The 21942-nt window shown below is 38.4% G+C and overlaps 2 protein-coding genes across 2 annotated transcripts in view; one reads left to right on the forward strand and one right to left on the reverse strand.

Moving 5' to 3' along the window:
• Positions 1-6654: 6654 nt before the first annotated feature.
• Positions 6655-11638, forward strand: ARF4 (ADP-ribosylation factor 4; the record flags this gene model as incomplete). Its single annotated transcript, XM_009322310.1, has 5 exons — positions 6655-6739; positions 7251-7360; positions 8738-8809; positions 9347-9472; positions 10357-11638. Coding segments are annotated over 5 exons (480 nt in total), but the record flags the coding sequence as incomplete, so codon positions are not given.
• A 6243-nt stretch (positions 11639-17881) lies between these two features.
• The window catches only part of PDE12 (phosphodiesterase 12), a 7058-nt gene continuing 2997 nt past the window's right edge, over positions 17882-21942 (reverse strand). Inside the window, exons 2-4 of the mRNA XM_009322330.1 lie at positions 21441-21941; positions 20300-20378; positions 17882-19547 (exon numbers count right to left, since the gene is read on the reverse strand). Of these exons, the coding sequence (XP_009320605.1) occupies positions 19105-19547; positions 20300-20378; positions 21441-21941 (1023 nt within the window). The 3' untranslated portion in view covers positions 17882-19104. The remainder of the gene's footprint in view (positions 19548-20299; positions 20379-21440; position 21942) is intronic.

The following is a 21942-nucleotide window of genomic DNA, read 5'->3' on the forward strand; positions in this document are numbered from 1 at the left end:
CCCCGTCCCAGGGCGTGGGGGACGGGGGCTTGCCCCGTCCCAGGGCGTGGGGGACGGAACACCTCTCTATCCCCTTTCCTCAGGGCTTGCGGCGTTGTTGGAAAGTGAACGAGCGGAGGGGAGAGAAGGAGCGGTGTGAGAAGGGGGTGGGGATCGGCATATGTCTGCCCTTCCTTTTCCTCCGCCGTGTTCTCGTTTTCTTTTCTCTTGTGCCCTCCCCCCGTCCCGTCCCGTCCCCCCCAGTCCCGCTGTCGGGGATCGGGGCTGCGCTGGACGACGAGAGGCAAAGCCCCGCTTTCTGCGGGGTTCACAGCGGGGCGCGCGAGGCTTCAGCCCCTTCTCCTTGCACCTGCGTTTCCGCTTGCGTTGAGCCGGAGCAAAACGCAGAACAAAGATCAAATTGCAGTAGGTGAAGCCGGTGCCTGCCTGCTGGGGAAAACACGTAGGGCTGAGAATGGTGTCCCTTTTCCGAGGAGGCAAGCGAGGTTTGCACCTTGCTTTTCCCTGCGCTGCCGGTGCGGTTGTGCTCTCGGCCTGGTGACACTGCTCCTACCTGAGCAGTGTGGGTTTTCGGCCGGGATGTCATAAAGCCTGGTGCATTTAACACCAAGAGCTTAAGAAACTGCCGTATAATGGCCGATTTTCGGTAACTAAGCTGTCTATATCTCTGACTCTCGTGAAAGGACATTCAGGGATAGCATCTGTGCGCTTTAATTCTCCTGAACCTCATGCACAAAATCGTAAAACCCCGTAGGCTGCTTTTTCAGTGCTTAGTTTGTTTTAATGTCAGCCCGTAATTATTTATTTGGAATTAGATTGTGTTTCTCTTGAAACGGACTGTGTAAGAGTTGAAGCCAGTGGTTCTTGAAGATTCTTGCTTTAAGATTATGGTTCAAAAGGTCAAAGCAAGTGCATACTGCATTTGCTATTTCCTCCTCCACTTCAACTCTTCCCTGTCTTCTTCCACCCACCTACCCACCCCCACAAGCTTTATGTACAAACAAATCTTGACCCCCAAATTCTTCTCAAATGCTATTACTAAAGTGAGTGGAACTTGATTTATGGCCATAGACTGAAGGAGCTTGTCCTAAGAAAGTAGATGAAGTGCTCATTTCAATATAGCCAGCAATAGAACGGGGTCCTAACTGTGAAACTTCAGGGCACAGTACTCATCCTTAACACTGCCTGAGTATGCACAGCAAATGCAAAATGCACCTTTTTTAAATTATAATTTTCCATGTTCTCCATACATTTTGTGATGACAGAGTTCTTTATTACGTGCACAGTAATTTTTATTGTATCTTCACTGCTTGGAATTAGAGACTCTCATCCATTTCAAAATAACCTGCGTAATTTTTGTCTCCGAGATAACTTAGTACATATGTTGGTTTGACGGTCTCCCTAGCAGCCAGACTCTTCATATGACTCTAAATGAATGAAGTAAAATCTTCAAATGAGCTTGGCTGTAGGATGAGATAGTGTCTGTGGTATTTGCAGTTCTGTTGTATCCTGCACAATAATGAAAACAGGAAAGCAATGTCATATAGATCAAAACAGCTTGCAAGGCTTTAGTTTCTTCATTGGTAGGTAATTAGTTCAAATTTAGGTTAGATATAAGTTAGGGAGTTGCACTTTGTAGCAGTTGGTTCAACTGCATCTTTTTTCTTTTTCTTTTTTTTTAAATAATTTTTATTTTAAGGCATGGGTTATATTCAAATACAGGACTGGATCAGAGCATGAGACTGCACCATATTTGTTATGTAGTGTAAGAGGGTAAAACTTTTGCTATGTTATGATGAGAGTGTATCATAGGACCTAAATCGGATGCTTAGAAGCAGAATGTGTTATATTGGCGATCACATAATTAGTTTATACCTGTAACATGGAAAAGAAGCTCTTCATAGCATTCTACGTTATGTATCAGCAGCACTCTGAGGAGAGAGGTCTGAATGAATAGTGGGACTGAATTAAACTTTTTCTCAGGGTGATAATTTTAAATTTATGATTTGAAAATGAGCTGGACAAGGCTAGGCATTTTAGTAGTATACCAGTGAAGTAACTTTATGGGGTAAGGTGTTTATGGAGAAATATTTAGGGGAAAATATTATGTGGGTGAGTTGATAATGAACAGATGATTAATTTATAATTCAAACTTCCTTTTCACAGCTTTCTTCTGTTTCTGCAGAATTCAAGATAAAGTAGAATTAATTTAGCTCTTAAGACAGACTTCGTGTTACTGAGTTCTGCAGAACTTGAATATTTCTCATGAGGTACCATTACCAACAGCAAACACGACACACTATCTTTTATATTCTCAAACTACATTTATGGTAAAAGGTGGACATTTAGTGGTATACTGTTACTGAAATTTTGTTTTTAAAAAACTGCACTTGTATAATTAAGTATTCTTCAGAAATATTAAGTTAACATCATTATGAGGAAATGAATATAAAGTAATTCCTGCATCTTCTTTATAGATTGAAGTAACATGAGTGAAAAGAAAAGAAATAACTGTAGGATAGGATTGAATGACTTAAAGTTAGACTAGGCAACAGGGGCATTAGAGTGGAAAAACTGAGTCGTAACCCTACATGTACCTGTCTGTAAAACTCTTCACTTATAGTTTCTTGTGCTTAAAAAAGAAAAGTTATTGATTCATTGTGCACCTTTCAGTATCATAATTTAGTGTTCTGTGTCTTGGTGTAGTTGTGCAAGTGTTAACTGAGATAATAGCTACTCAGGAGCTTTGAATACAAAGGTAATTATTAAATACATTGGGGGAAAAATTGTCAGATTCTTTGGGAATTGTGTCACCATACAGCACAAAACCATTTAGCTGGTTTTTATTTGGTTTTTTTTAACCACTGTTGGTTTGCATGGTGTTGGGGTTTTTTTCGCATGCGTTTGTATTCTTGAAAAGCTGTATTGAGAATGACCCCTTCATGTCACCCAAAGACTTACCCAATTGAAACTAAACCTGAAAGAGGAATAGTATGTAAAGTATAAATAAGACAACTTTTGAGAGAACTGGTATAAAGGTAAAAGAAAAGTGAAGGGATGCAAACCTGTAGTAAATTGGGATTCGTTAATTTTACTTTTTTAAGCTGGCTTTTGTTTGCAACATGAATGTCATGATTCGGTTAAATACAGTAGAAGCTTTTTTTTTTTCTTTCCCTGCTTATGGTTCACGCTGGAAGCAGCAACAGGCTGTGTTCTATAGCAAACTTTGGAAATCTCAATCTGACAACCAAAATCTATTGGTCTTGATGGGGATTCCATTTAAAAAGTCAATTCTCAATTTTCTGCATCTATAGTTTATATGAAGTTCTGTGCTACGATAACTGAGGCAGCTTGATATTCAGCCACCAATGGTCAAAGTAGAAAGTTGGTAAATGAGGCATGTGATGTGGTCACAGGAGTGGTGTTCCCAGGGACAAGCAAACTACAAGCTTGAGACTGAGGAACACGACTGACAGACTATGAATAAAACACTCTTAAGAGGAGTAAAGGGAACCACAATGTTTTAACAGCAACTGAAAGCATTGTAGGTATTTTTTCTCCAGCTAGAGGAAGAGGATGTTTGACTCAGTTTAAAGATAAATGCTTGCGAGTGCAAGTCTGTGCTTCCCATTTGAACTTTATTGTAATCTTAATGCTTTGTGGTACAACTGCTGACTGTCATACCCTACATCGAGATTTTTACACCTTGGTCTTGTCAATGGTCAGTCACGCAGTGGAATCAGAGTGAAAATGTAGAATTTGAAATTTACTTTACATTATTTGGGGATTTAAGACTTGGGTTTTAATCTTGATAGTTAAATCAACTTAAACTTTGTGACATGGAAGTAGCTTATAGATTTACATTTAGCATGCCAGTGCAAATGTAAACATGTTTATTCTTGGACTACTAAAAGCAATAGTTACACTTCCTAATGACTCAAAGATTAAATGTCATTTGGTGCTCCGAAATTTCTTGTTCTAAAAAGGGTGGTAAATGGCAAATTGGAGTAAGAAGTATGAATGGAGGCTATGCTCTTGATGACTATTGCTTGTTTAGACTTCATAACACTTGCAGTTTGGCTAAAAGAGGCAGTTTTTGCAAATAGGGTCACGGTGATTTGCAGAAGTCTCCTTCCCTCAGTTAAAAGCTGCTGTCTCAAGTGTGGAGTCAGAAGAAGAAAACACGTATCCATAACTCAGCCTGCCTCAGTGCAAAATCCAACAGCTTAATTAGAATTGTGGGTAAGAGTGGATTTAAGCGAAGTCTCTGGACTTCGCGCTTACATAGCTAATGTAGCCTTCTGCCAATGCTGTTGAGGTGGTGGTGGGTCCTGGCACAAGAGCAGAGTGGATAACTGGGGCAATAATTTCTTCAATTTAGGAAATAGTTTAAAATTCTTGACTAGTTTCTAATTTCTTAACTCTAGTCATATCTTCAAATGGTTCTTGCTACCCTGTGTATATTCTTTGAAATGAGTTTAGTTTTTTCTTTTTCTTTATCTGTATCTTTAGTATAACCCTAAATACACTAAAACCATTTGTGTAGATAATGCCATCTTTCTTTCATTGCTAATTTTAACAAATCTTGTCAGTGTTTGTTCTACTGATAACTATTCGGGGGTTTTTTGGGGGCGTGGGAGAAGAGTTTGTGAGTATGTGTAGCTTTAATTGGTGGTTCACTAAATGATCTTAATGTTAATTTACTGGAAAACTATCACATATATATCATGTACATACATTACGTGTTCTTGTAAAGATCTAGGCATCCTACAAATGCTCACTTGAAGGTGAGCTGTGTGAGAATAGTGTTGGGCTTCAAGCATTGTGCTGTTAAAACATTGTTTTTCAGTATAGATGGAGTATTTGAGGGTTTCACAGTTTGCTTAAAGGGTTTTCTAAGGCTACTTGACACTTTATTGGCGTGGGGAAAATGCTAATATTTACAAGTTTCATGACTTGCAAGCTCTTGTGAAACTTCTGCTACACCATGTCTCTTTTGTTCGTGCTTGTGTATGGTTCTAAAAGAGACCAACACTTAGACAATAGCAAACTTAAAACTGTTAAATTTTAATTTGAGCATTTGGGGAGTTTATTACTCCTCAAGGAGCTTTGGTTTCGATGGTAGATTCCCCTCCTCCCCCCCTTCTTTCATGACATTAACAACTAGGACAGCTTTTTTTTTTTTTGAACACTCAATGACAATACCAAAGAAACTGCATTGACATGTATAATCCTGTTCGCAGTATCAGAATATAGGACAATTATAGATAGAGTTTTTTAATTAGTTTGCTGCAACAGCAGTTTGTGTCTTGAGAAGGAGGAGGCTTTTTAAGAGTTTGGTTTCATTCTGAATAAGTAGCTAATTTCGAATTCCATTTTATTGCAATGATAAGGAAACAGTTGTATTATTAATAGTCGAGTCATCAAACCACTTAAAGTCTAATATGTCACAGTCACCAAGTAGGAAATTAACTCAGAACACTTAAGAATGTAATCAAACAAGGATAACGTTTGGTTTCTTGTGCAAGTATTATTTAATTAATTCTTTAATGGGCGTTTTATTTTTGTTTGGGCAAAACTTCATTGACTATTTTAAGTTTCACAGATACACATTGTATTGAAGCTGTTGCTGTGGTAAGTGTTTAGTACCGACTGTTTATTTAGGTGCTTATGTGCTAGGCATTGGATTCTAACGTAAAGAATTGTATTTTGAGTTGCTCTTATGTGTTCTGAAATGCCTAACAATAAGCAGTTGCACAGTTTTAGAAAACTACAGTGTATGCCTGCAATGTTGGTGATGCTTTCAAAAAAATGTCTTTGAGGCTCCAGTTTTGTGGGGGTTTTTTTTGTTTTTTTTTTTTTTTAAGGATTGCATATTTACCACATAGCTTACATTGAAAAACAGCAAGCTTAAGTTTTGTTGTAGAAACAGAAGAACAAACTTCAGTGCAGAAGGCCTTCTATAAAGATCAAAAGTGGAGACTCCTAATGAAAGCATCCTAGTGGGTTTCAATGAATAGAAGTGTTATCCTGAAGAAGAGTTACAGCCCTTAGGGTATATGCGGGGGGAGGACAGGAGTTTCCTAATGTATGTGGTTTTGTCAATGCAAAATAAATGTTTTAGCAAAGGGACAAGAGACTGGAATGAGGGAGACTGAAGTGTCTTCCATTGATAGTGCCAACTCCTGTTGGTTCAGGTGCATGTGAAACTGGCCTTAGCTGAAGGTTGAGTAAGCGAGACCTTCCCCAACTTGAGTGCAAAGTAGCAAACGTGATCAGTTAGAAACTATGTACTGCTAGTAGATTGTTGCTAGGTATTTAAAACCATCCGGACTTACAGAGAAGAAACTTTCAAAGTGAATGATAAAACTTAAGTGCCACAAATACTAGGAAGATGACTAGAAACTTGTGAGCCTGTAGGTTGTGGATGGAAGTGTGTTATTGAGCTTGTTTTCTTCATTGCTTATTCTCTCTCAGTGCTGGGTAGAGGAGATGGGGAGAAACATACAGTAGTATATCAACAATGACTTAAGAGTGTTTAAAAAGTTGTTTCTTCTCAGAAAAAAACCCTAATACTCTGCATATAAAATGGCATATTTCTAAATTAGCAGGTTGTAGTTCATATTGTGAACTAAATCAAATTTTCTGTTTATTCTAGTTGGTTTGGATGCTGCTGGTAAGACAACTATTCTCTATAAACTGAAACTAGGAGAAATTGTCACCACAATTCCCACTATTGGTAAGATAACCAATTCTCATGTCTTCATTCTTGTTACTCTAAATTTGTGTTGTACAGATGGGCTTCTGAAGAGTGTAGGGATTTGCTATCATTGCTGTTAGTATAAGAATCAAGACAAACATGGGCTTTCTGGTACTGCCATAACATAACTGTGTCAGACCAAAGATACATCCAGACGAGAATCCTGTGTCTGACAGTGGCCGGTAGCAGATGCTCAGGAGTATAGGGACCAATTAAGTAGCAGTACTTCACCCAAACACCATGAACCTCTAGCAGTTTGTGGCTGAAAGACTTGCTGAACCAAAGGTGGTGTACTTGGATTTTATGGATTAATTATTTTTTTTTTCCCTTCAGTCAGTTTTCTTCTTGATCTAGCAATTCAGTTCTGATAAGCCATTTTATATATATTTGGGAGAAATATAACTTAGGAAGTAACTATCTTTAACATGATTAGAATTACATTTTAACACTAGCATTAACTATTTCTAACTGTTTGACTCTTTTATTTTAGGTTTTAATGTGGAAACGGTAGAATATAAAAACATTTGTTTCACAGTTTGGGATGTTGGTGGTCAAGATAAAATTAGACCTCTTTGGAGGCATTATTTCCAAAACACACAGGTAAGAGTTCTGAGATGGCAATCATTAAAGGCCTGTTTTGTAAAGTCTCATTATACATGGAAAGTTGTTTTCTGTCCCTTCCTTTCAGAAAGGCTCCTCACTACTTCCTGCAAGTTCTAAGGGATACCCAGATTTTATTCTAGTTGAAGCTGGTTTGTTACCCTGAAGGCTTCAAGTCTAGTCGTGAGTGTAGCCTGGCAAGGATGAAGTCCTTTAGGATCTACCAGTGTTCTGTAATGTGCCAGAGCAGCTGGTGTGTTTGTGAGGAACTCTTCAACTTTGCTGTATCCATGCTTTGATCTGTTTGAACTGGCATTGGCTTATACATAAAAAATGTTAATGTCTAAACACCCTTCTACATATCCTTTTTTTCCTAATCAGCCTTAAAATATACAGCTTTGACTGTGCTATATCAGTATATTTAGTACACTGAGTATCTAAAAATATCGTAAAAGATCTTGTTACCGATTGATTAGAAAGTGTCCACTTCATATTGATGTGGCTGCTGTCATTTTTGGTGACATAAATGTGATTCTTTCCTTCGGTTCACAGGTAGTGAGGTAAGTTGCTTATTACTATCAGGAAACTTTGGGAGTGTTGTTTTGTTTTTTTGGTTTTGGTTTTTTTTTTTTCTGTGTTGAATATAGCATTGTTTCCAAGCAACTTCTCTGCAGTGTTAATGCATGTGATTGGTGCAGAAAAATGGAAGAGTCTGGATTGATTGAAAAGGAGCAAGCAAAGTACTGTTGTGAATAGAGTAATACTTGATTTCAGTTCCTTATTCAACCCTGTTACTAAATATTTTTAAAAGATGCTTCTCTTTTCTTAAAGAGAATGATAAAATATAAGGTTTTCAGGCTGAAATTTTTAAGAGTAAATAGTGTGTGTAAGTAGGACACTTGAGTAACAGAGATGCCATTAGAAATACTGTTTGGTACAAACTTTTTGAAACAAATTCAGGCCTTACTTTAAGGGTGTGGGTTTTTTCAATGAAACGTGAGATGGTGAAGCACTTGTGATTCTCTTGCTGCATTTAACATGATACAATGAGTGAAAAGGGAAGGGGGAGAGTTAGCTTCTGAAATTTTGCTGGTATCTTCCCCGTGCGTGCCCCCCCCCCCAAACTAATGAATCCCACACTAATCTATAAACTGACATTTGTGGTGTTTAGCTGTTTTGATTTAGAAGGCCTAGCTTTATTTTGCAGTTGAAACTTATTATGTACTTGTTTGGACAGACATCTTGCATTGCTTAAAAAGAAATTTCTGTCAAATTTGCTTATCTAAGAGAGGGGACAGTCACAATATTCAATATGAGTTTTTTAAAATAGTACCACATGTTTACATTGGCTTTTCAAAACTGTTTAACTTCTTGCAGGGCCTCATTTTTGTGGTAGATAGCAATGACAGAGAGAGAATCCAGGAAGCAGCAGAAGAGCTGCAGAAAATGGTAAATATCGATAACCTTCTGAAATATGATTGTTATACTTACTTTGTCGTATTTTTGGATGTGTGTCAGCTTCCGTAAGAGATTTAGGATTTTAAAATTTTAGGGAGTTCGTACAGTGCATGTTGTATTCACCTAGTATGTATGCACCTGGGACACTTAGTGCACTGAGTTGTAACTACAACTTTGTAGAGAGCTTTAGCTCAAGAACTACTAATATGTCAGAACCTTTCTTTCCTTCATAAAACCTTAATAGAAACGCAGCAGATGAAGAAAGAATTTTGGAAAAACAAATTGGTGCTAAGAATTTCAGTAGCAAGTTGCCAGTAAATTTAAACTGCCTGTTGAAAGAATATTTCCTTACTTGTAGGAGAAGTTCTGTTGGGTACTAGTTAAATTTCACTCGGTATGTACTAGTGACTTCAGGAGCAAGAATGAAAATGTTTATAACCCTTAAATCAGTATTTAGGTTTCTTTAGTGCTTGTTGAAGTAATTGAAGTACTTAGCTAATTTAATAACATGACTATTTTTTCTGTTAGCTTCAGGAGGATGAGCTGCGAGATGCAGTGCTGCTTCTGTTTGCAAACAAACAAGATCTGCCAAATGCCATGGCAATCAGTGAAATGACAGATAAACTAGGTCTTCAGTCTCTGCGTAACAGAACTGTAAGTACTAAACTTCTTGGCTGCTGAACTCTTGTTTGCCTTTATTACATATCGTAAACATGATCTCCGTTTAAAGGAAAGGGAAGTTTTCACCTCTTTCTGTAGAAAGACGCACATACCTGCTATTAAACTCTGTAGTGCATCAGTCCTTGTTCAAAGTAAGTGATTTAGAAGTATAATCCAATGTGTACAGCTGTTGCAGGTGTTTCATGTCTCACCTTTTTCTGGAAAAATACAAATATTCCAGTCTGTCACTGAAGTATAGCTGTCAAACATGTTTGACAAAGTATGTGGTGGGCTTTCCTGTTTTCCCAATACTTGTTATTCTGGGGGAGAAAATGCATTCTGCATTCTCACTGCTACAAAGGTGGGAGGAAATTAAGTAGCTCCTGAATTGTTAGATTCCATCTTCACAAGCCTTTGAGACATAGGGTTGCTTCACATTAAACATCTAGCCTTCTGTAATACTCGCTTAATGTCTGGATACTAAGATCATATCCATAGAAGATGTTTTAGGGGTCTGTTAATTTAGATAATTCTGTGTCTGTTTCCTGAAGAGCAGTCTTTCAAAAACAAGAAGTTAGTTTTCAGCATATAACCAAATGCAAGTTCTGTATTTGTTTCTTGATGCACTAAACAGTGTTCTAGCATTTGGTAGGCCAACATTTTGAGTTTTTTGGATAATGTCTGAATCCCATCTGCTTTATATATACTTTTCAAAACTTATAAAAATGCCATCTGTTCAATATTGACTCTACTTATGGCACAAAACAGTGTTTAAAGAATGCTATTTGAGTGTGTATTTGAGTGTCACATACTGTGATAACTTAACTTGCATTTTGTCAGTACTTAAATTTAATCTTTTCTGTGTTCTGCATTAACAGTGGTATGTCCAGGCTACCTGTGCTACACAAGGAACTGGTCTGTATGAGGGACTTGACTGGCTGTCAAATGAACTCTCAAAACGCTAACTCAAACTGGATGACTCTTTCACCAGGGACATGTTTGATATAAGTGGTCTAGGCTTGTTACAACAAAATTAGTTTGCATCTTGGTTATTACAGTATCTGGAACTGATATTTGGGCAGGATATTACAGCGTTTCAACTTATTTTGTTGCCAATTATTGTTTACCGAGCTACATGTTGCAAAGGTAGCAATATGCTTGGGTAAAAATCTCCTTAACTTGGAAAAAGTGTATCTTCTGATTTTATTCCCCTTGTTAGCCTAAATGCCTGAATATAGCTATTGTGACATCTTTAAGACCTGTTTTGAATACTCTTTCGAGCCCCAATAAATTAATGTTTTAAATTTTTTTTTCTCCCTGCTACTTTTAGTTTACTGATGCCCTGTTTCATTCCTCAGACAGTCTGCTGATTTGAAAATGTAGCATTCCGTATGTATTTATTTCTCTCCCTTGCCAAAAAGAATTCCTAATACTGCTTGTTCCAGCCAAGGAAATGCTCTAAAACACTATACAAATCTACTGCACTGAGGAACATTTTATTAATCCTTGGGTTCTATTAGCCCAACTTGCCTTTGTGTGAATTGGATTTGATGGGTAGAATAGTTCTGTGCTGGTTGCGAAGAGCTCATGTTGAGGTTGTTTTTAATATTCAGCAGATTGTCTTCCTTTATATTGTATCTTTTTTTTATGTTGCATGTTGCTTTTTGGTATCAGCCTGACTATTTTTGCCCAGTGTATAATAGTTCTGCTGAAGTTTTACTGTTTGTTGGTGAACATATCTTCATAAAGAAATTTTGGAAAATTCATCAAACTCAATGGATTAGTTTCTTCATAACCCACTTGGAATTATTCCTAATAAAATGATAAAATGTATAGTTCTGTGTATGCTCTTCTTGATTCCTGAAATAGTTGAACTGCAAGTTATCACTTACTCTTTTTCCATATATTGAGCTTTCCTGCAGCTTGAATGTGAACATCAACCTCAGATTTTCACTTGTTTGGAGCTGTGTAGAGCAGGACACGGAAGGTGGGCAACAAAGTTGTATACAGTGCAGTAGAGTAGCTGTCATCAAGACTTAAATAATTCTGTAAGTGTCTCTTGAAGTTGTAAATCTAAAATTCGTTTTAAGATGTCCAGATATGAAAATACTAACAGTTACAAAAATTGTAATAAAACAAATACGAACTGCCTGAAAAGCATGCATGTCTGTTTCATAGTTGTATGTACATTTAAAAACCAACGTGGGTTCTAGCAGGAGAATCACAAATTCTGTTGGTGGCTAGCTGGGAAGCTAACTTGAACAGTTGTACAGGGATTTAGTCAGTATTATATTAATGGTGATAGTCACCCCAAAAAATCAGCTCTATGCAACTGCTACCGTCTGCTTTCGTATTTCTGCTCCCTTACATCTCTGTAGTTCAAAAGACTTAAATTAACATGTTTTTTGAGGCTGCTACTAATAGGTATTTTAAAATCTATTTTTCTATTGCCTGTGTGCTCTATGGATGCAAATATGTCTCAATCCTCCAACTGAAATATTCTATTCTATTGATTGTATGTCTTTAGGAACCCAAAGTATGATTTTATTGCAGTTTTAGGCTAAGCTCCTCTCTTGTTTTTAGCCCAGGTCTTGTTATCCTTGCTACAAGAAATCCCAGGGATAAGGTCTGGTAAACTCAAGCTAGTTTAGGTTAAGAGCACCTTCCAAGGCAGCTTCTGCTGTAACTGAGGTTTAAATTTCTAGGAAGTACTGTTACTGTGAACACAACTAACCAGAGAAAATTCCAGAGCTTTTGAATACGGTCATTAACTGTCTTCAATATGTAACAGAAACCCAGGAGACAGTGTAAGGGTTTTGCTTGCACCTTTAATGAATTGCTGATTATGTATTAACCAAAGTTGATATATCCGTGCATTGGATCAGTAGCTGTCAATATGCATATTTCTAGCAATGCAGTTCCTTGAAATGATCCTTAAAAGGAACACCTTGTTCAGAAGAGGCAGCTGGTCCGTAATACGGCTTGTATTGGTAGTCCCAAGACGTTAAAATGAAACAATGCTTGTGACAAATAAAATGCCATCTCCTCTTCCAAGGAAGAAGTTAGAGGTAGACTTTAAATGAAAAAGCAGATACTTAGAAACAAATTAGGCCTATTATCTTGAAGGAAACATTCTGTTTGGTAGAGATGAAGATTTCATTGGTTTAGTTCTTTCAAATGCTTTTATGTAATTAAATACTCAGCTTTAGCCATTAAATTTTGGAGTTACAGCATGTGTATAGAAGTTCCTATTTCAAAGAGTCACCGTGCTTCACTTTGTGTACGAATAGGTTGTAATTCTGCTATAAAATGACTAATTTCACAAAATCAAAGTCAGAAATTAGTACAAGATCTTGAGCCTCATTTAAGACTGATGGGATCTGCATGAGGGGTTAAGGCTACAGCTTACACTGAAGTGTAGTAAGACAAAGTCAGTAAAATTCTTGGGTCTAATTGAGTAGTGTTAATCAGAGCACAGAGAGGAACTGAAGCAGTACTTCAATCTTCCTGTAAATAGATAAGATCACACTCGACCTCTGTTACTAAAATGATATTTCCTTCTGGGTACTCTAAGGTTGTAATCTTGGAAGCAAGGTCTCTCTTATGCAGTTTATTCATCGTAATATTAAGCTGTGGAAGGGACAAGACACTTGATGGGCTGTGGAATAATGTCACAATTGACAGAAATAAATAAACTTTGCTTCAGGTTATTATATTCTCATCAACTGTTCTAAATTCTCTAAATGTTTTCAACGTACACTCTAGATTATGTGTTCTTGCTTGTAAGCAGCAGTCCCTGGGGTTGGTGCATGTGCTTGGAAAGCCACCTTGTCTTCAGATGACAAACATGAAGTAGTTTGTTATGCATATTCTTACTGGCTATTGCTATGAGCTGAAATCCCAGCGGCTTTCTTTTTCCTGTGGAGTTAGTGCTACTTTTGTAGCTAGTGCTTGTCTGTTAGTACAAGAACAAACTTAGTCCTGATGAGGTTTTTCTTAATCTTAATTCTGATGAGGGGTGTTTTTTATTATGCTGCATTATCTCTTTTATTACCAGGATCCCATGTGGTATTGAAATCCATATCATATTCCATTAATACGGCTATCTGTCTGTAAATTCATTAACTGTGGCAGTGACACTTTCTTAAACAGACCAAAAGGAGATGAAACACTTCATCACTGGCTCTTCTCCCTTTTTGGATTACAGAAACTCAGAAGATAAATTCTACATCCTCTTCATTAGTTAGAGGCTGGTAATTTGTATGCTAGCCTTGCATGAACACAGTACAACTCTTCTACTGTAAAGGCACTGTCATTTAAGACGTGGATAGGTAAAAATACTTTTTTTGCTTTTTGGCATTCTTTATAATAGTTATTTTCTGGCTAAAGCAATTATAACAGTGACCTATACGTGCTGTATATAAGTAACAATGTATAATACAGCCCTGCTCTCCAGAGGCAGATGAAATTCCCATGAAGATCCAATTTTGTCATGTCTGTTAAGAGTTTAGATATACTAACTTTGTTTGTGATTGCCCTGTCAGAAGTCAAATACCTGAACTGAGCTGTCGTCCCAGAAGTTCAAAATCTTGGACAGGCGTAAGACTGCTAAAAATTTGTTCCTCATTCTACTGTAATGGCAGGAAATCCTGAGTTCCAGTAGCTGAAATTTTTCATTGTGTAGCATCAACTCCTGTATTCAAACAATGAGTAAGTTCTACTGCACTGGGGAGTCAGTCTAGTAATATTTGCATACGAGAGGTTTTATTTCAGTGTATCAGATGGCCAGCTTAATTATAGAGGGCAAAACACTGAAGAATGAGTGTTTTTTTCTTTTATTTGGCCATGCCGACACAATTTATTCCTTGTATTTTCAGTACATGCATGATTGGCTTTTCATTTTTTACCAACATTAGGAGAATAGTTTTGCATGAATATTCAGATCTACATACAGACCAGAGCAAAAGGCTTGTTTTGTTTTTCTTGCATGTAACTAACCTGATAACTCAGTACTACAACATAAATAGTAGCGGATATTTGTTGTTTGTTTGACTTTTTTGGTCTTTTTTTTTTTTAAAAAGCTTCATGAACAACATAATCTAGAACTTGTTCTGCAGCAGTTTTGTAGGTAATCTGCAGACTTTGGTTCAACTGTTTGCAAGCAGAACAAAAATCTGTTGTAAATGCATCAGGAATTAGCAACAAATGCTACAAGCATTTCTACTTGCTTGGTTTGTTCTCAGCATTTTCAACATAGACCAGTAAAACAATGTGCTGGACGCAACAGAATGCTATGAGGGCACTTACAGCAATGGCCTGGCTAGTGTAAAAAGTGGTTTAGGGTTTTGTCAGTACTAATTCAGAGCCCGGTTTGCAGTCCATATATTACTTCACACAGATGTAAATATAGCTTGGGAGCATGGGGGATATAGGCCAAAGGTGTGCCTAAGGGTTACTTTTCACTAGGAAAAAAAAAAAAAAAAAAAAATCACAATTCTTTTGAATTGTGACTTTAGCCTAACCTAGACCCGAGTGCTGCATTCTCACTCCAGAAAGGTCTGCCTGGTTCCTGACACGTTGCTCCTAATTGGCAGTCAGCCTGTGCTGCTGCATTTCGCCAATTAAACCAGGGATACTTTGCCTGGAGAATCTCCAGCACTAGCTCATGGGGCTGAATTTCCTCCTGAAGATATTAAAGGATTATCTGCCATGTGCAAGGGCCATCTAATTTTACTGGGCCTGTTCCAGTGCCGTGTTTTTCCCTTACCGCTTGTTTCCTGCAGATGCCAGCTTTCCTGTGCTCTCCCTCGCCTTGGTCTGCAAGGAGACAGAAGCGGCAATCCAAGTACCAATACAGGGAATGAGAGGGACCTGCTGTTTCTTGGAAGGGAGGCAGAATATCAGGCAAGTCTGTTCTCTGAGCAGCTCCATCTTCTGGTACTATGGAGAAGTTACAGATTTTTAATGTTTTGGTTTTTGGAAACCAAGACAAAGTAACCCAGTTGTAATAGGTACTTAAAAAGGAGAAAAAGAATGTTTTTTAAAGTTATAAGGGGAGCTCAGTTAACCTATGTAAGTAATATAATTTCACTTCCAAGCTTAACAATTGCAATCTTACTATTCTAAGTGACTGAGACAGAGATGTTTCTCTTGCCAGTCTACAAGCGTGCATTACTCTGGAGTTTGCTTTTGGTTGTTTTTTTTTTCCCTCAAGTTTTTCAGAGCTGGCAAACTGTAGAAGGCCTCTGACTCAGCTGTAATGTAGAAATTTTCAGTGTTTTTCCAAGGTGTTAATAGATTTTTCTTCTTGAACAGATCTTCCAATTAATTTTTTTGCCCTTTAAGATGCCATATGCTTGCAAATGTTAGATCTTCAGGTGTAAGCTTTCCCTCATTTACTAAATTAGTAAATATTCTTTGCCCAGATAGGAGGTTTACAGCCTCCATTCTGTTTACAAGACTTTCTCCTCCTGTATCTTGAAGTTTAGTTATGAATCACTGATACTTTTATTATCAACTTTGTAGTCTAGAAGAGTACAGACATCACCTTCAACTCATGCACAATTGAATTACACTTTACTTTTTAATTAGACTTATCAGAGAATAGTAACTGATCAAGGACCCACCCAAAGTATTTAAGGTCCAATTTTACAGGGTGAGTACTGTCCTTCGCTCTGTTGCAAAGATCTAACATCATTCATTGCCATTTCTATGGCCACATTCCCTGTTTTGCTGCTATTTTTTATCCGAAGGCTCTTAGCTACCATTTGGCTTAGCTAAAATGCGAACTTAGCAAAAACTGAATTCTTAAGGTTTACATATAAGCCTGCCAAAGCCCATTACAATAAATGAGCGCTCTTTCAAAGAGGTCTTGTGATACGTTTTGTGGCAGATCAGCTTAAGCAAGTGAATGCCTTGCTCCAGGCCTTGATCACTTATTCCCACATCCAAGCCTGGATCTTGCTCTTTGGGTATAAGAGGCTTTATGGTGAATCAGCTCATTATGACCCACTAAAATGATGATACAGTGAAGAAAATTAAAGGCCCTGTATTTTTAGCTGGATCACTTCCCTATTTTAGTTTGGTGTGGCATGAGCAGGAACAAGTAGCCAGAATTCAGAGGTGGTAGAACAGGATCAGGTAAGAGACGTTGGGATGAGAGGAAGATGGATGGTAACTGCTTATGTTGCTGGAAAAAGCTACTCGCAAAGGACATTTACATGAGATCTTTAGTAATACAGGCTTCTACAAACTTGTGTATTAGTGGAACAGTCCTTTTGTCAATTCCCATTTACCTGTGTTTTTATGTGCAGAGTTGGTAACAAAATTCTGGACAGTTCATGAGATTTGTCTTCTAATGTCATGATGTTTGACTTTGAGACTTAGGGGCCTGCATCTTTTTAGCCTTGTATTACCTCTGAGGCTAAACCTGCCTGGTGACTTTACTAGTGCAGATGTTTATCAGCATCAACTTGTTAGATGGCTGTGCTAGTTTTGGCTGGGTTAGAGTTAATTTTCTTCATAGCAGCTAGGATGGGGCTCTGTTTTGGATTTGTGCTGAAAACAGTGTTGATAATACAGGGAGGTTTTAGTTACTGCTGAGCAGTGCTGACACAGAGTCAAGGCCTCTTCTGCTCCTCACCCCACCCCACCAGCGAGCAGGCTGGGGGTGCACAAGAAGTTGGGAGGGGGCACAGCCGGGACAGCTGACCCCAACTGACCAAAGGGATATCCCACACCATACGGCGTCACGCTCAGCATATAAAACTGGGGGAAGAGGAAGGAAGGGGGGGACGTTTGGAGTGATGGTGCTTGTCTTCCCAAGTCACCGTTAGGCGTGATGGAGCCCTGCTTTCCTGGAGATGGCTGAACACCTGCCTGCCCATGGGAAGTAGTGAATTAATTCCTTGTTTTGCTTTGCTTGCGTGCGCAGCTTTTGCTTTACCTATTAAACTGTCTTACCCTTCTGATTCTCTCCCCCATCCCACTGGGGGGGAGTGAGCGAGCAGCTGGGTAGTGCTTAGTTGCCAGCTGGGGTTAAACCACGGCAGATACTACAGTAACAAAAACCAGTAGTAATTTTACTGGAAATAACATAGAAAAAGCTAAGGGGCAGACATTTACAAGCTTCTGCAAAGCACTGCCCTTCACAGTATAGCAGATACTACTAGCAAGAGACAGGACCAAGGACCCTTACCAATATGCTACCTGAAAGTGACTGTCTATTTTCAGTACTATATAAACAGTTTGGTGAATCCCAGCTACAACCTACAGTCCACCAGTATGCAGTGGAGGTGAGTAGCCAGTTGTGCGAGTGTACGGTACACAACTTTTATCAACCTGGATAGACTTGTTTTGCCATGAAAGACACTAGTAACTGGAAAGAAATCAAGTGACAACAGTGACAGACAATTGAAAAGGGAAGTTTATTACGTGAAGGAGGGAGATCTAGAGAAATGGTTTTCAAATGCAGTTTGTTTCATATGGACTAATGATGCAGGGAAAGTAGCTTGTTAAATGATTCATACCCCTCCAACACATTCAGTGAAGGTATGGATAATATACATTTCCCCACATCCAAATTATCTCCTACAAAATAGGGAAGACTAGACTATTTCTAGAAGGAAAAAAATGTGGGAAAAACAGTATTAAAAATTCAGATCTTTGTATATGTAATAGAGGAACAAAATAGAACAATCATGATAAAGGGTCACAAGTCACTTGTGTTTCTTTTTAAAGATTTAGGCACAGAAACCTAACACACCATGTTAACTATTCTGTCCCATCCCCCCCATCTGAAAACGGATTATATGGTTATAAAGCTCCTTCCCATCCAGAGTTGGCTGTCCCAAACTTTAGTATTTCTTATATTGCTAATGACTATAAACAACAGAAGGAACAGATGTTCAATGTAGATGCTACCTATATAGTCCAGTTTTACCAGATGCTAAAGTTACCCTCATAACCCATATTGAGTGGGCAAGCAAAATGCTTCCAAATCAACTATAATCTTGAATTTAAGATGGTTGATTAATTGTCAGTGAATAGGCTTTCTGTCAACAAAGAACATCTTTTCAGAAGGTAGTAGGTACAAGTACATTGTTCATGCCACTTACTAAAAAATTTGACACAGTAACAGTAAGTGAACAAGAGAATTTCTGAACTTACTTTAAAAATTTGTCTTGTCATGACAGTAATTACAATAAAGTTGAATCGGCTAAAGCCATTTGTTTTCAGGTTCTGTGTTTGGTTCTGAATTAAGCAGGGTTCAGTTTGTACACTGTCTTATAAATCAGATTAAATTAATGTATCTTTTTTAACAAAATATTTCTTAATCCTTTAAAAACACCTGTAAAAAAGGTATATGGTAATCCAATTTTCAAACCCCCCCCATCTTAAATATATTTGGTTTTCCTATTCGCATATAAAAAGGGAAGGGAAAAGTTGTCATGCAAATATTCTGAACAGTGTGATAATATTCAGTAGAACCATTAAACACATGAACTTTTTAGTAATCGTTCTGACTTTCCTTTTAGTAGCATACAAGCCAGGGTGTAACCTCAGTTCCCCAGCAGTAAATTAAATTTCTTGTTTGAAAACCCCAAAAGCACCACGCAAGAGCTGATCTATTTCCACTTTAAGTCACATATTAGTGCTATATGATCAGAAGGATGTGAAACACTTGGCAAAGCCTGGTGCGTCGTTACTTCTTCATGACTTGGCAATGGAATGACCTGTTCAACCTCAAGAGCATTTTTGTCAATGAAAATGTAGTCCAGACATCCATGAAACCCACCAACATAGTTTGTATAAGCAGGTTCTCCGCAAGCACTTAGCAGTTTGAAAGAATGGCTTAGAGGCATATTGCACCTTTCTTCTTCACCATTCGAGACCCAGTCTTCATGATCTTCAGCAATGCCACCACTGTTAATAAAACTGTAAGTTCCAGACGATGGCGTACTATTAAAATCTCCACAGAATATGATTGGTATGCTAGGATACAAATCACATGCTACATGCTTGATGTGAGACAAGGCTACAGCGATTTGGATGAGACGGATGTTCCCACCTAAGAATATAAAAATGTATTACTTTAAATACTTCACAGTAGCATTGGAGGAATTTTCCAAGTTGCTCATTTAAGCATATATCATGTATAGCTCTGAAACAGCAATCTCATTTTAAATTTTCTGTACACTACATTTTAGAATAGTTTTCATAAATAAAGAAGCCTTTGAAGTTTGTGACTATGCAAGTTTTAGAGAGGCAGACAATGTTTTAATTTAAACTGACACATGCAAGAACTCTGAACCTTAAACATCCATATTACAGCAGCTTTCTATTTCATGGCAACCATCCTAGTAGTGTTCCCGAAAGACACAGAACCAAAAGAAAACTAATTTAAAAGAGGAGAATCTCTTCTAAAAGCTTCTGTAGCCCAATTTGGTTGCCCTTCTGGCAGTACCCCAATATAACTCCTTCAGGTACAACAGGATCGGGAAGCAATGAACACACACAAAGCTATCTATATTTTATGGTCTACTCTTTGGGTGAATCGTGCATAACATGACTTGCCTTGCTTTCAGCTGTATTCTACTGACTCCCAGGCAAACTAGAACAATCTTACTCTAAGAAAAATAGACAGACAGACCTAGTAGCCTGGCTTGATTCATCTAGCTAAGAAGCAAGGCAGGAAACCCTCAGTTCCAGAAGAAAAGGTTATAGCTGCAAAAGAATGGGGAAAAAAATCTATTCTCCCTAGGAAGGACAAAAACCTTTACAAACCCAGTTATTCTACATACAGGAACATGACAAAATTACCTTTTGGATGCCAGTATAGGTGGGTATTAGCTACACAAATCTTCCTGGAAGGATCAGTTGTAGACTGAAGAACTGAAACCTTCAAGAGAAAAAGAAATCTTTGATAAGTCTTAAATATATGTATTAAAAAATGCAATAGTTAGCTTATGCCTTTATGGTCCAGTTCAAAGAATCTGATGTTTATAACTAATGAACAGTACAGCTCCTACGTCGACTCTATTTATCTTCTATATAAGGTCTGGATATCAGCCAATGTATTACCAATATTACCACTACATCCAGGTATTTGACAAATATTCTTTTGTCCATAAGTGTCTGGTTTGGCCATATTTTTTCCTCCAATCCATTCCATATTTTTTTCATAAGATGTTGCTAATACTGTACCATTCTTAACTACTTTTACTGTCTGTTCTCCCACCTCTCCAACAGAATTGGAGCTGTGTCTCTGGTTTTAGCAAGCAAACTGTAGCATTGCATAGGTGTTAAACTGAATTTCAGTTATCAAGGAAAGCTTGTTAGTCCTACTCAGTCCACGAGTAGGAAACTTTTACCAATGAGTGTTTCTGAAATTCCTGACAGACCTAGCTCTTACACGTTTGTACTTACAGGATAGTTCTGCTGGCAGACCCACTGGCATCAACAAGCTCACAAACCTCTCCAACCTTATTTCTCTCCCTACTATCACTTTGTAAAGTGGCATTATTAAAGCAAGCCAAATTAATTTCATCTCATTTACAACTGATTTACAAGATTTAAGTTTTATCAAATACATATTCTGACATATGAGAGTAAGTAGTGAAAAACTTGGCAGCCAATACCACCATCGATACCTGGCCCTGAATCTCAACAGCCGTCTTCATCTTAAAACAAAGAACATCATTTTGCCTTTTTTACCAAATTTTGGTAATTCCATGTATCCAGTTCAGTAAAGTCTCAATATTTTGTTCTTGTTCCTAAGTTGCTCTTCTGCTCTATTCATTACCCTAGCTAACAGAGAACATACCACTGTTCTGTCTATGTTTCAGACTGTTAATCCTTCGCCTCCCTTCTCCTGTGGTTTGATGCTCAACAAACCTAGCTTGGCTGCACCTGCCTGGAGACAGTGGGAAGAGAGGGGAAGAATGCACATAAAAGCTGATACCTGCAGCACAGATGATCTCTGCAGCACCTTCTCCTGCACCAAGGGGTACTCGGCCAGCTTATCACACAACTCCTTGTGCAGCGGGTCCGAAAGCAGGGCTTCGCTGAAAGCTATGTCGTGCTGGCTAAGGAGGCTGAACTTGTCCCTGCGGTAGAAAGTGGCCAGGCCTTCGTGCTGCTTCTCCTTGATCTTGAAGAGCCCTTCGAGTCCAAAAGCATCTAGGGCTGGAGCCAAGCTGTCCACGAAGACAGACTTATCCACTTCTTGCAAGCAGATGAGGTCGGCACTGTAGCCCGCCAGCTCCTTCTTGAGCAGGTTCTGCCGGTAGTCGAGCTCCAGGGCGTATGGAGCACAGTAGGGGTAGAGCACGGTGCGGGAGAACTCCGTCTGGGCGTAGGTGTCGGCCAGGATGTTGTAGGAGACGGCTCGAATGGAGCTCTCGCCGCAGACCTTCTTGGTGTAGAGGTGCCGGGAGTCGAAGGTGCAGGCGCCGGGGCCGGCC

Source organism: Pygoscelis adeliae, unplaced genomic scaffold, assembly GCF_000699105.1.
Source record: "Pygoscelis adeliae isolate BGI_AS28 unplaced genomic scaffold, ASM69910v1 Scaffold404, whole genome shotgun sequence".
Classification (NCBI taxonomy): domain Eukaryota; kingdom Metazoa; phylum Chordata; class Aves; order Sphenisciformes; family Spheniscidae; genus Pygoscelis; species Pygoscelis adeliae.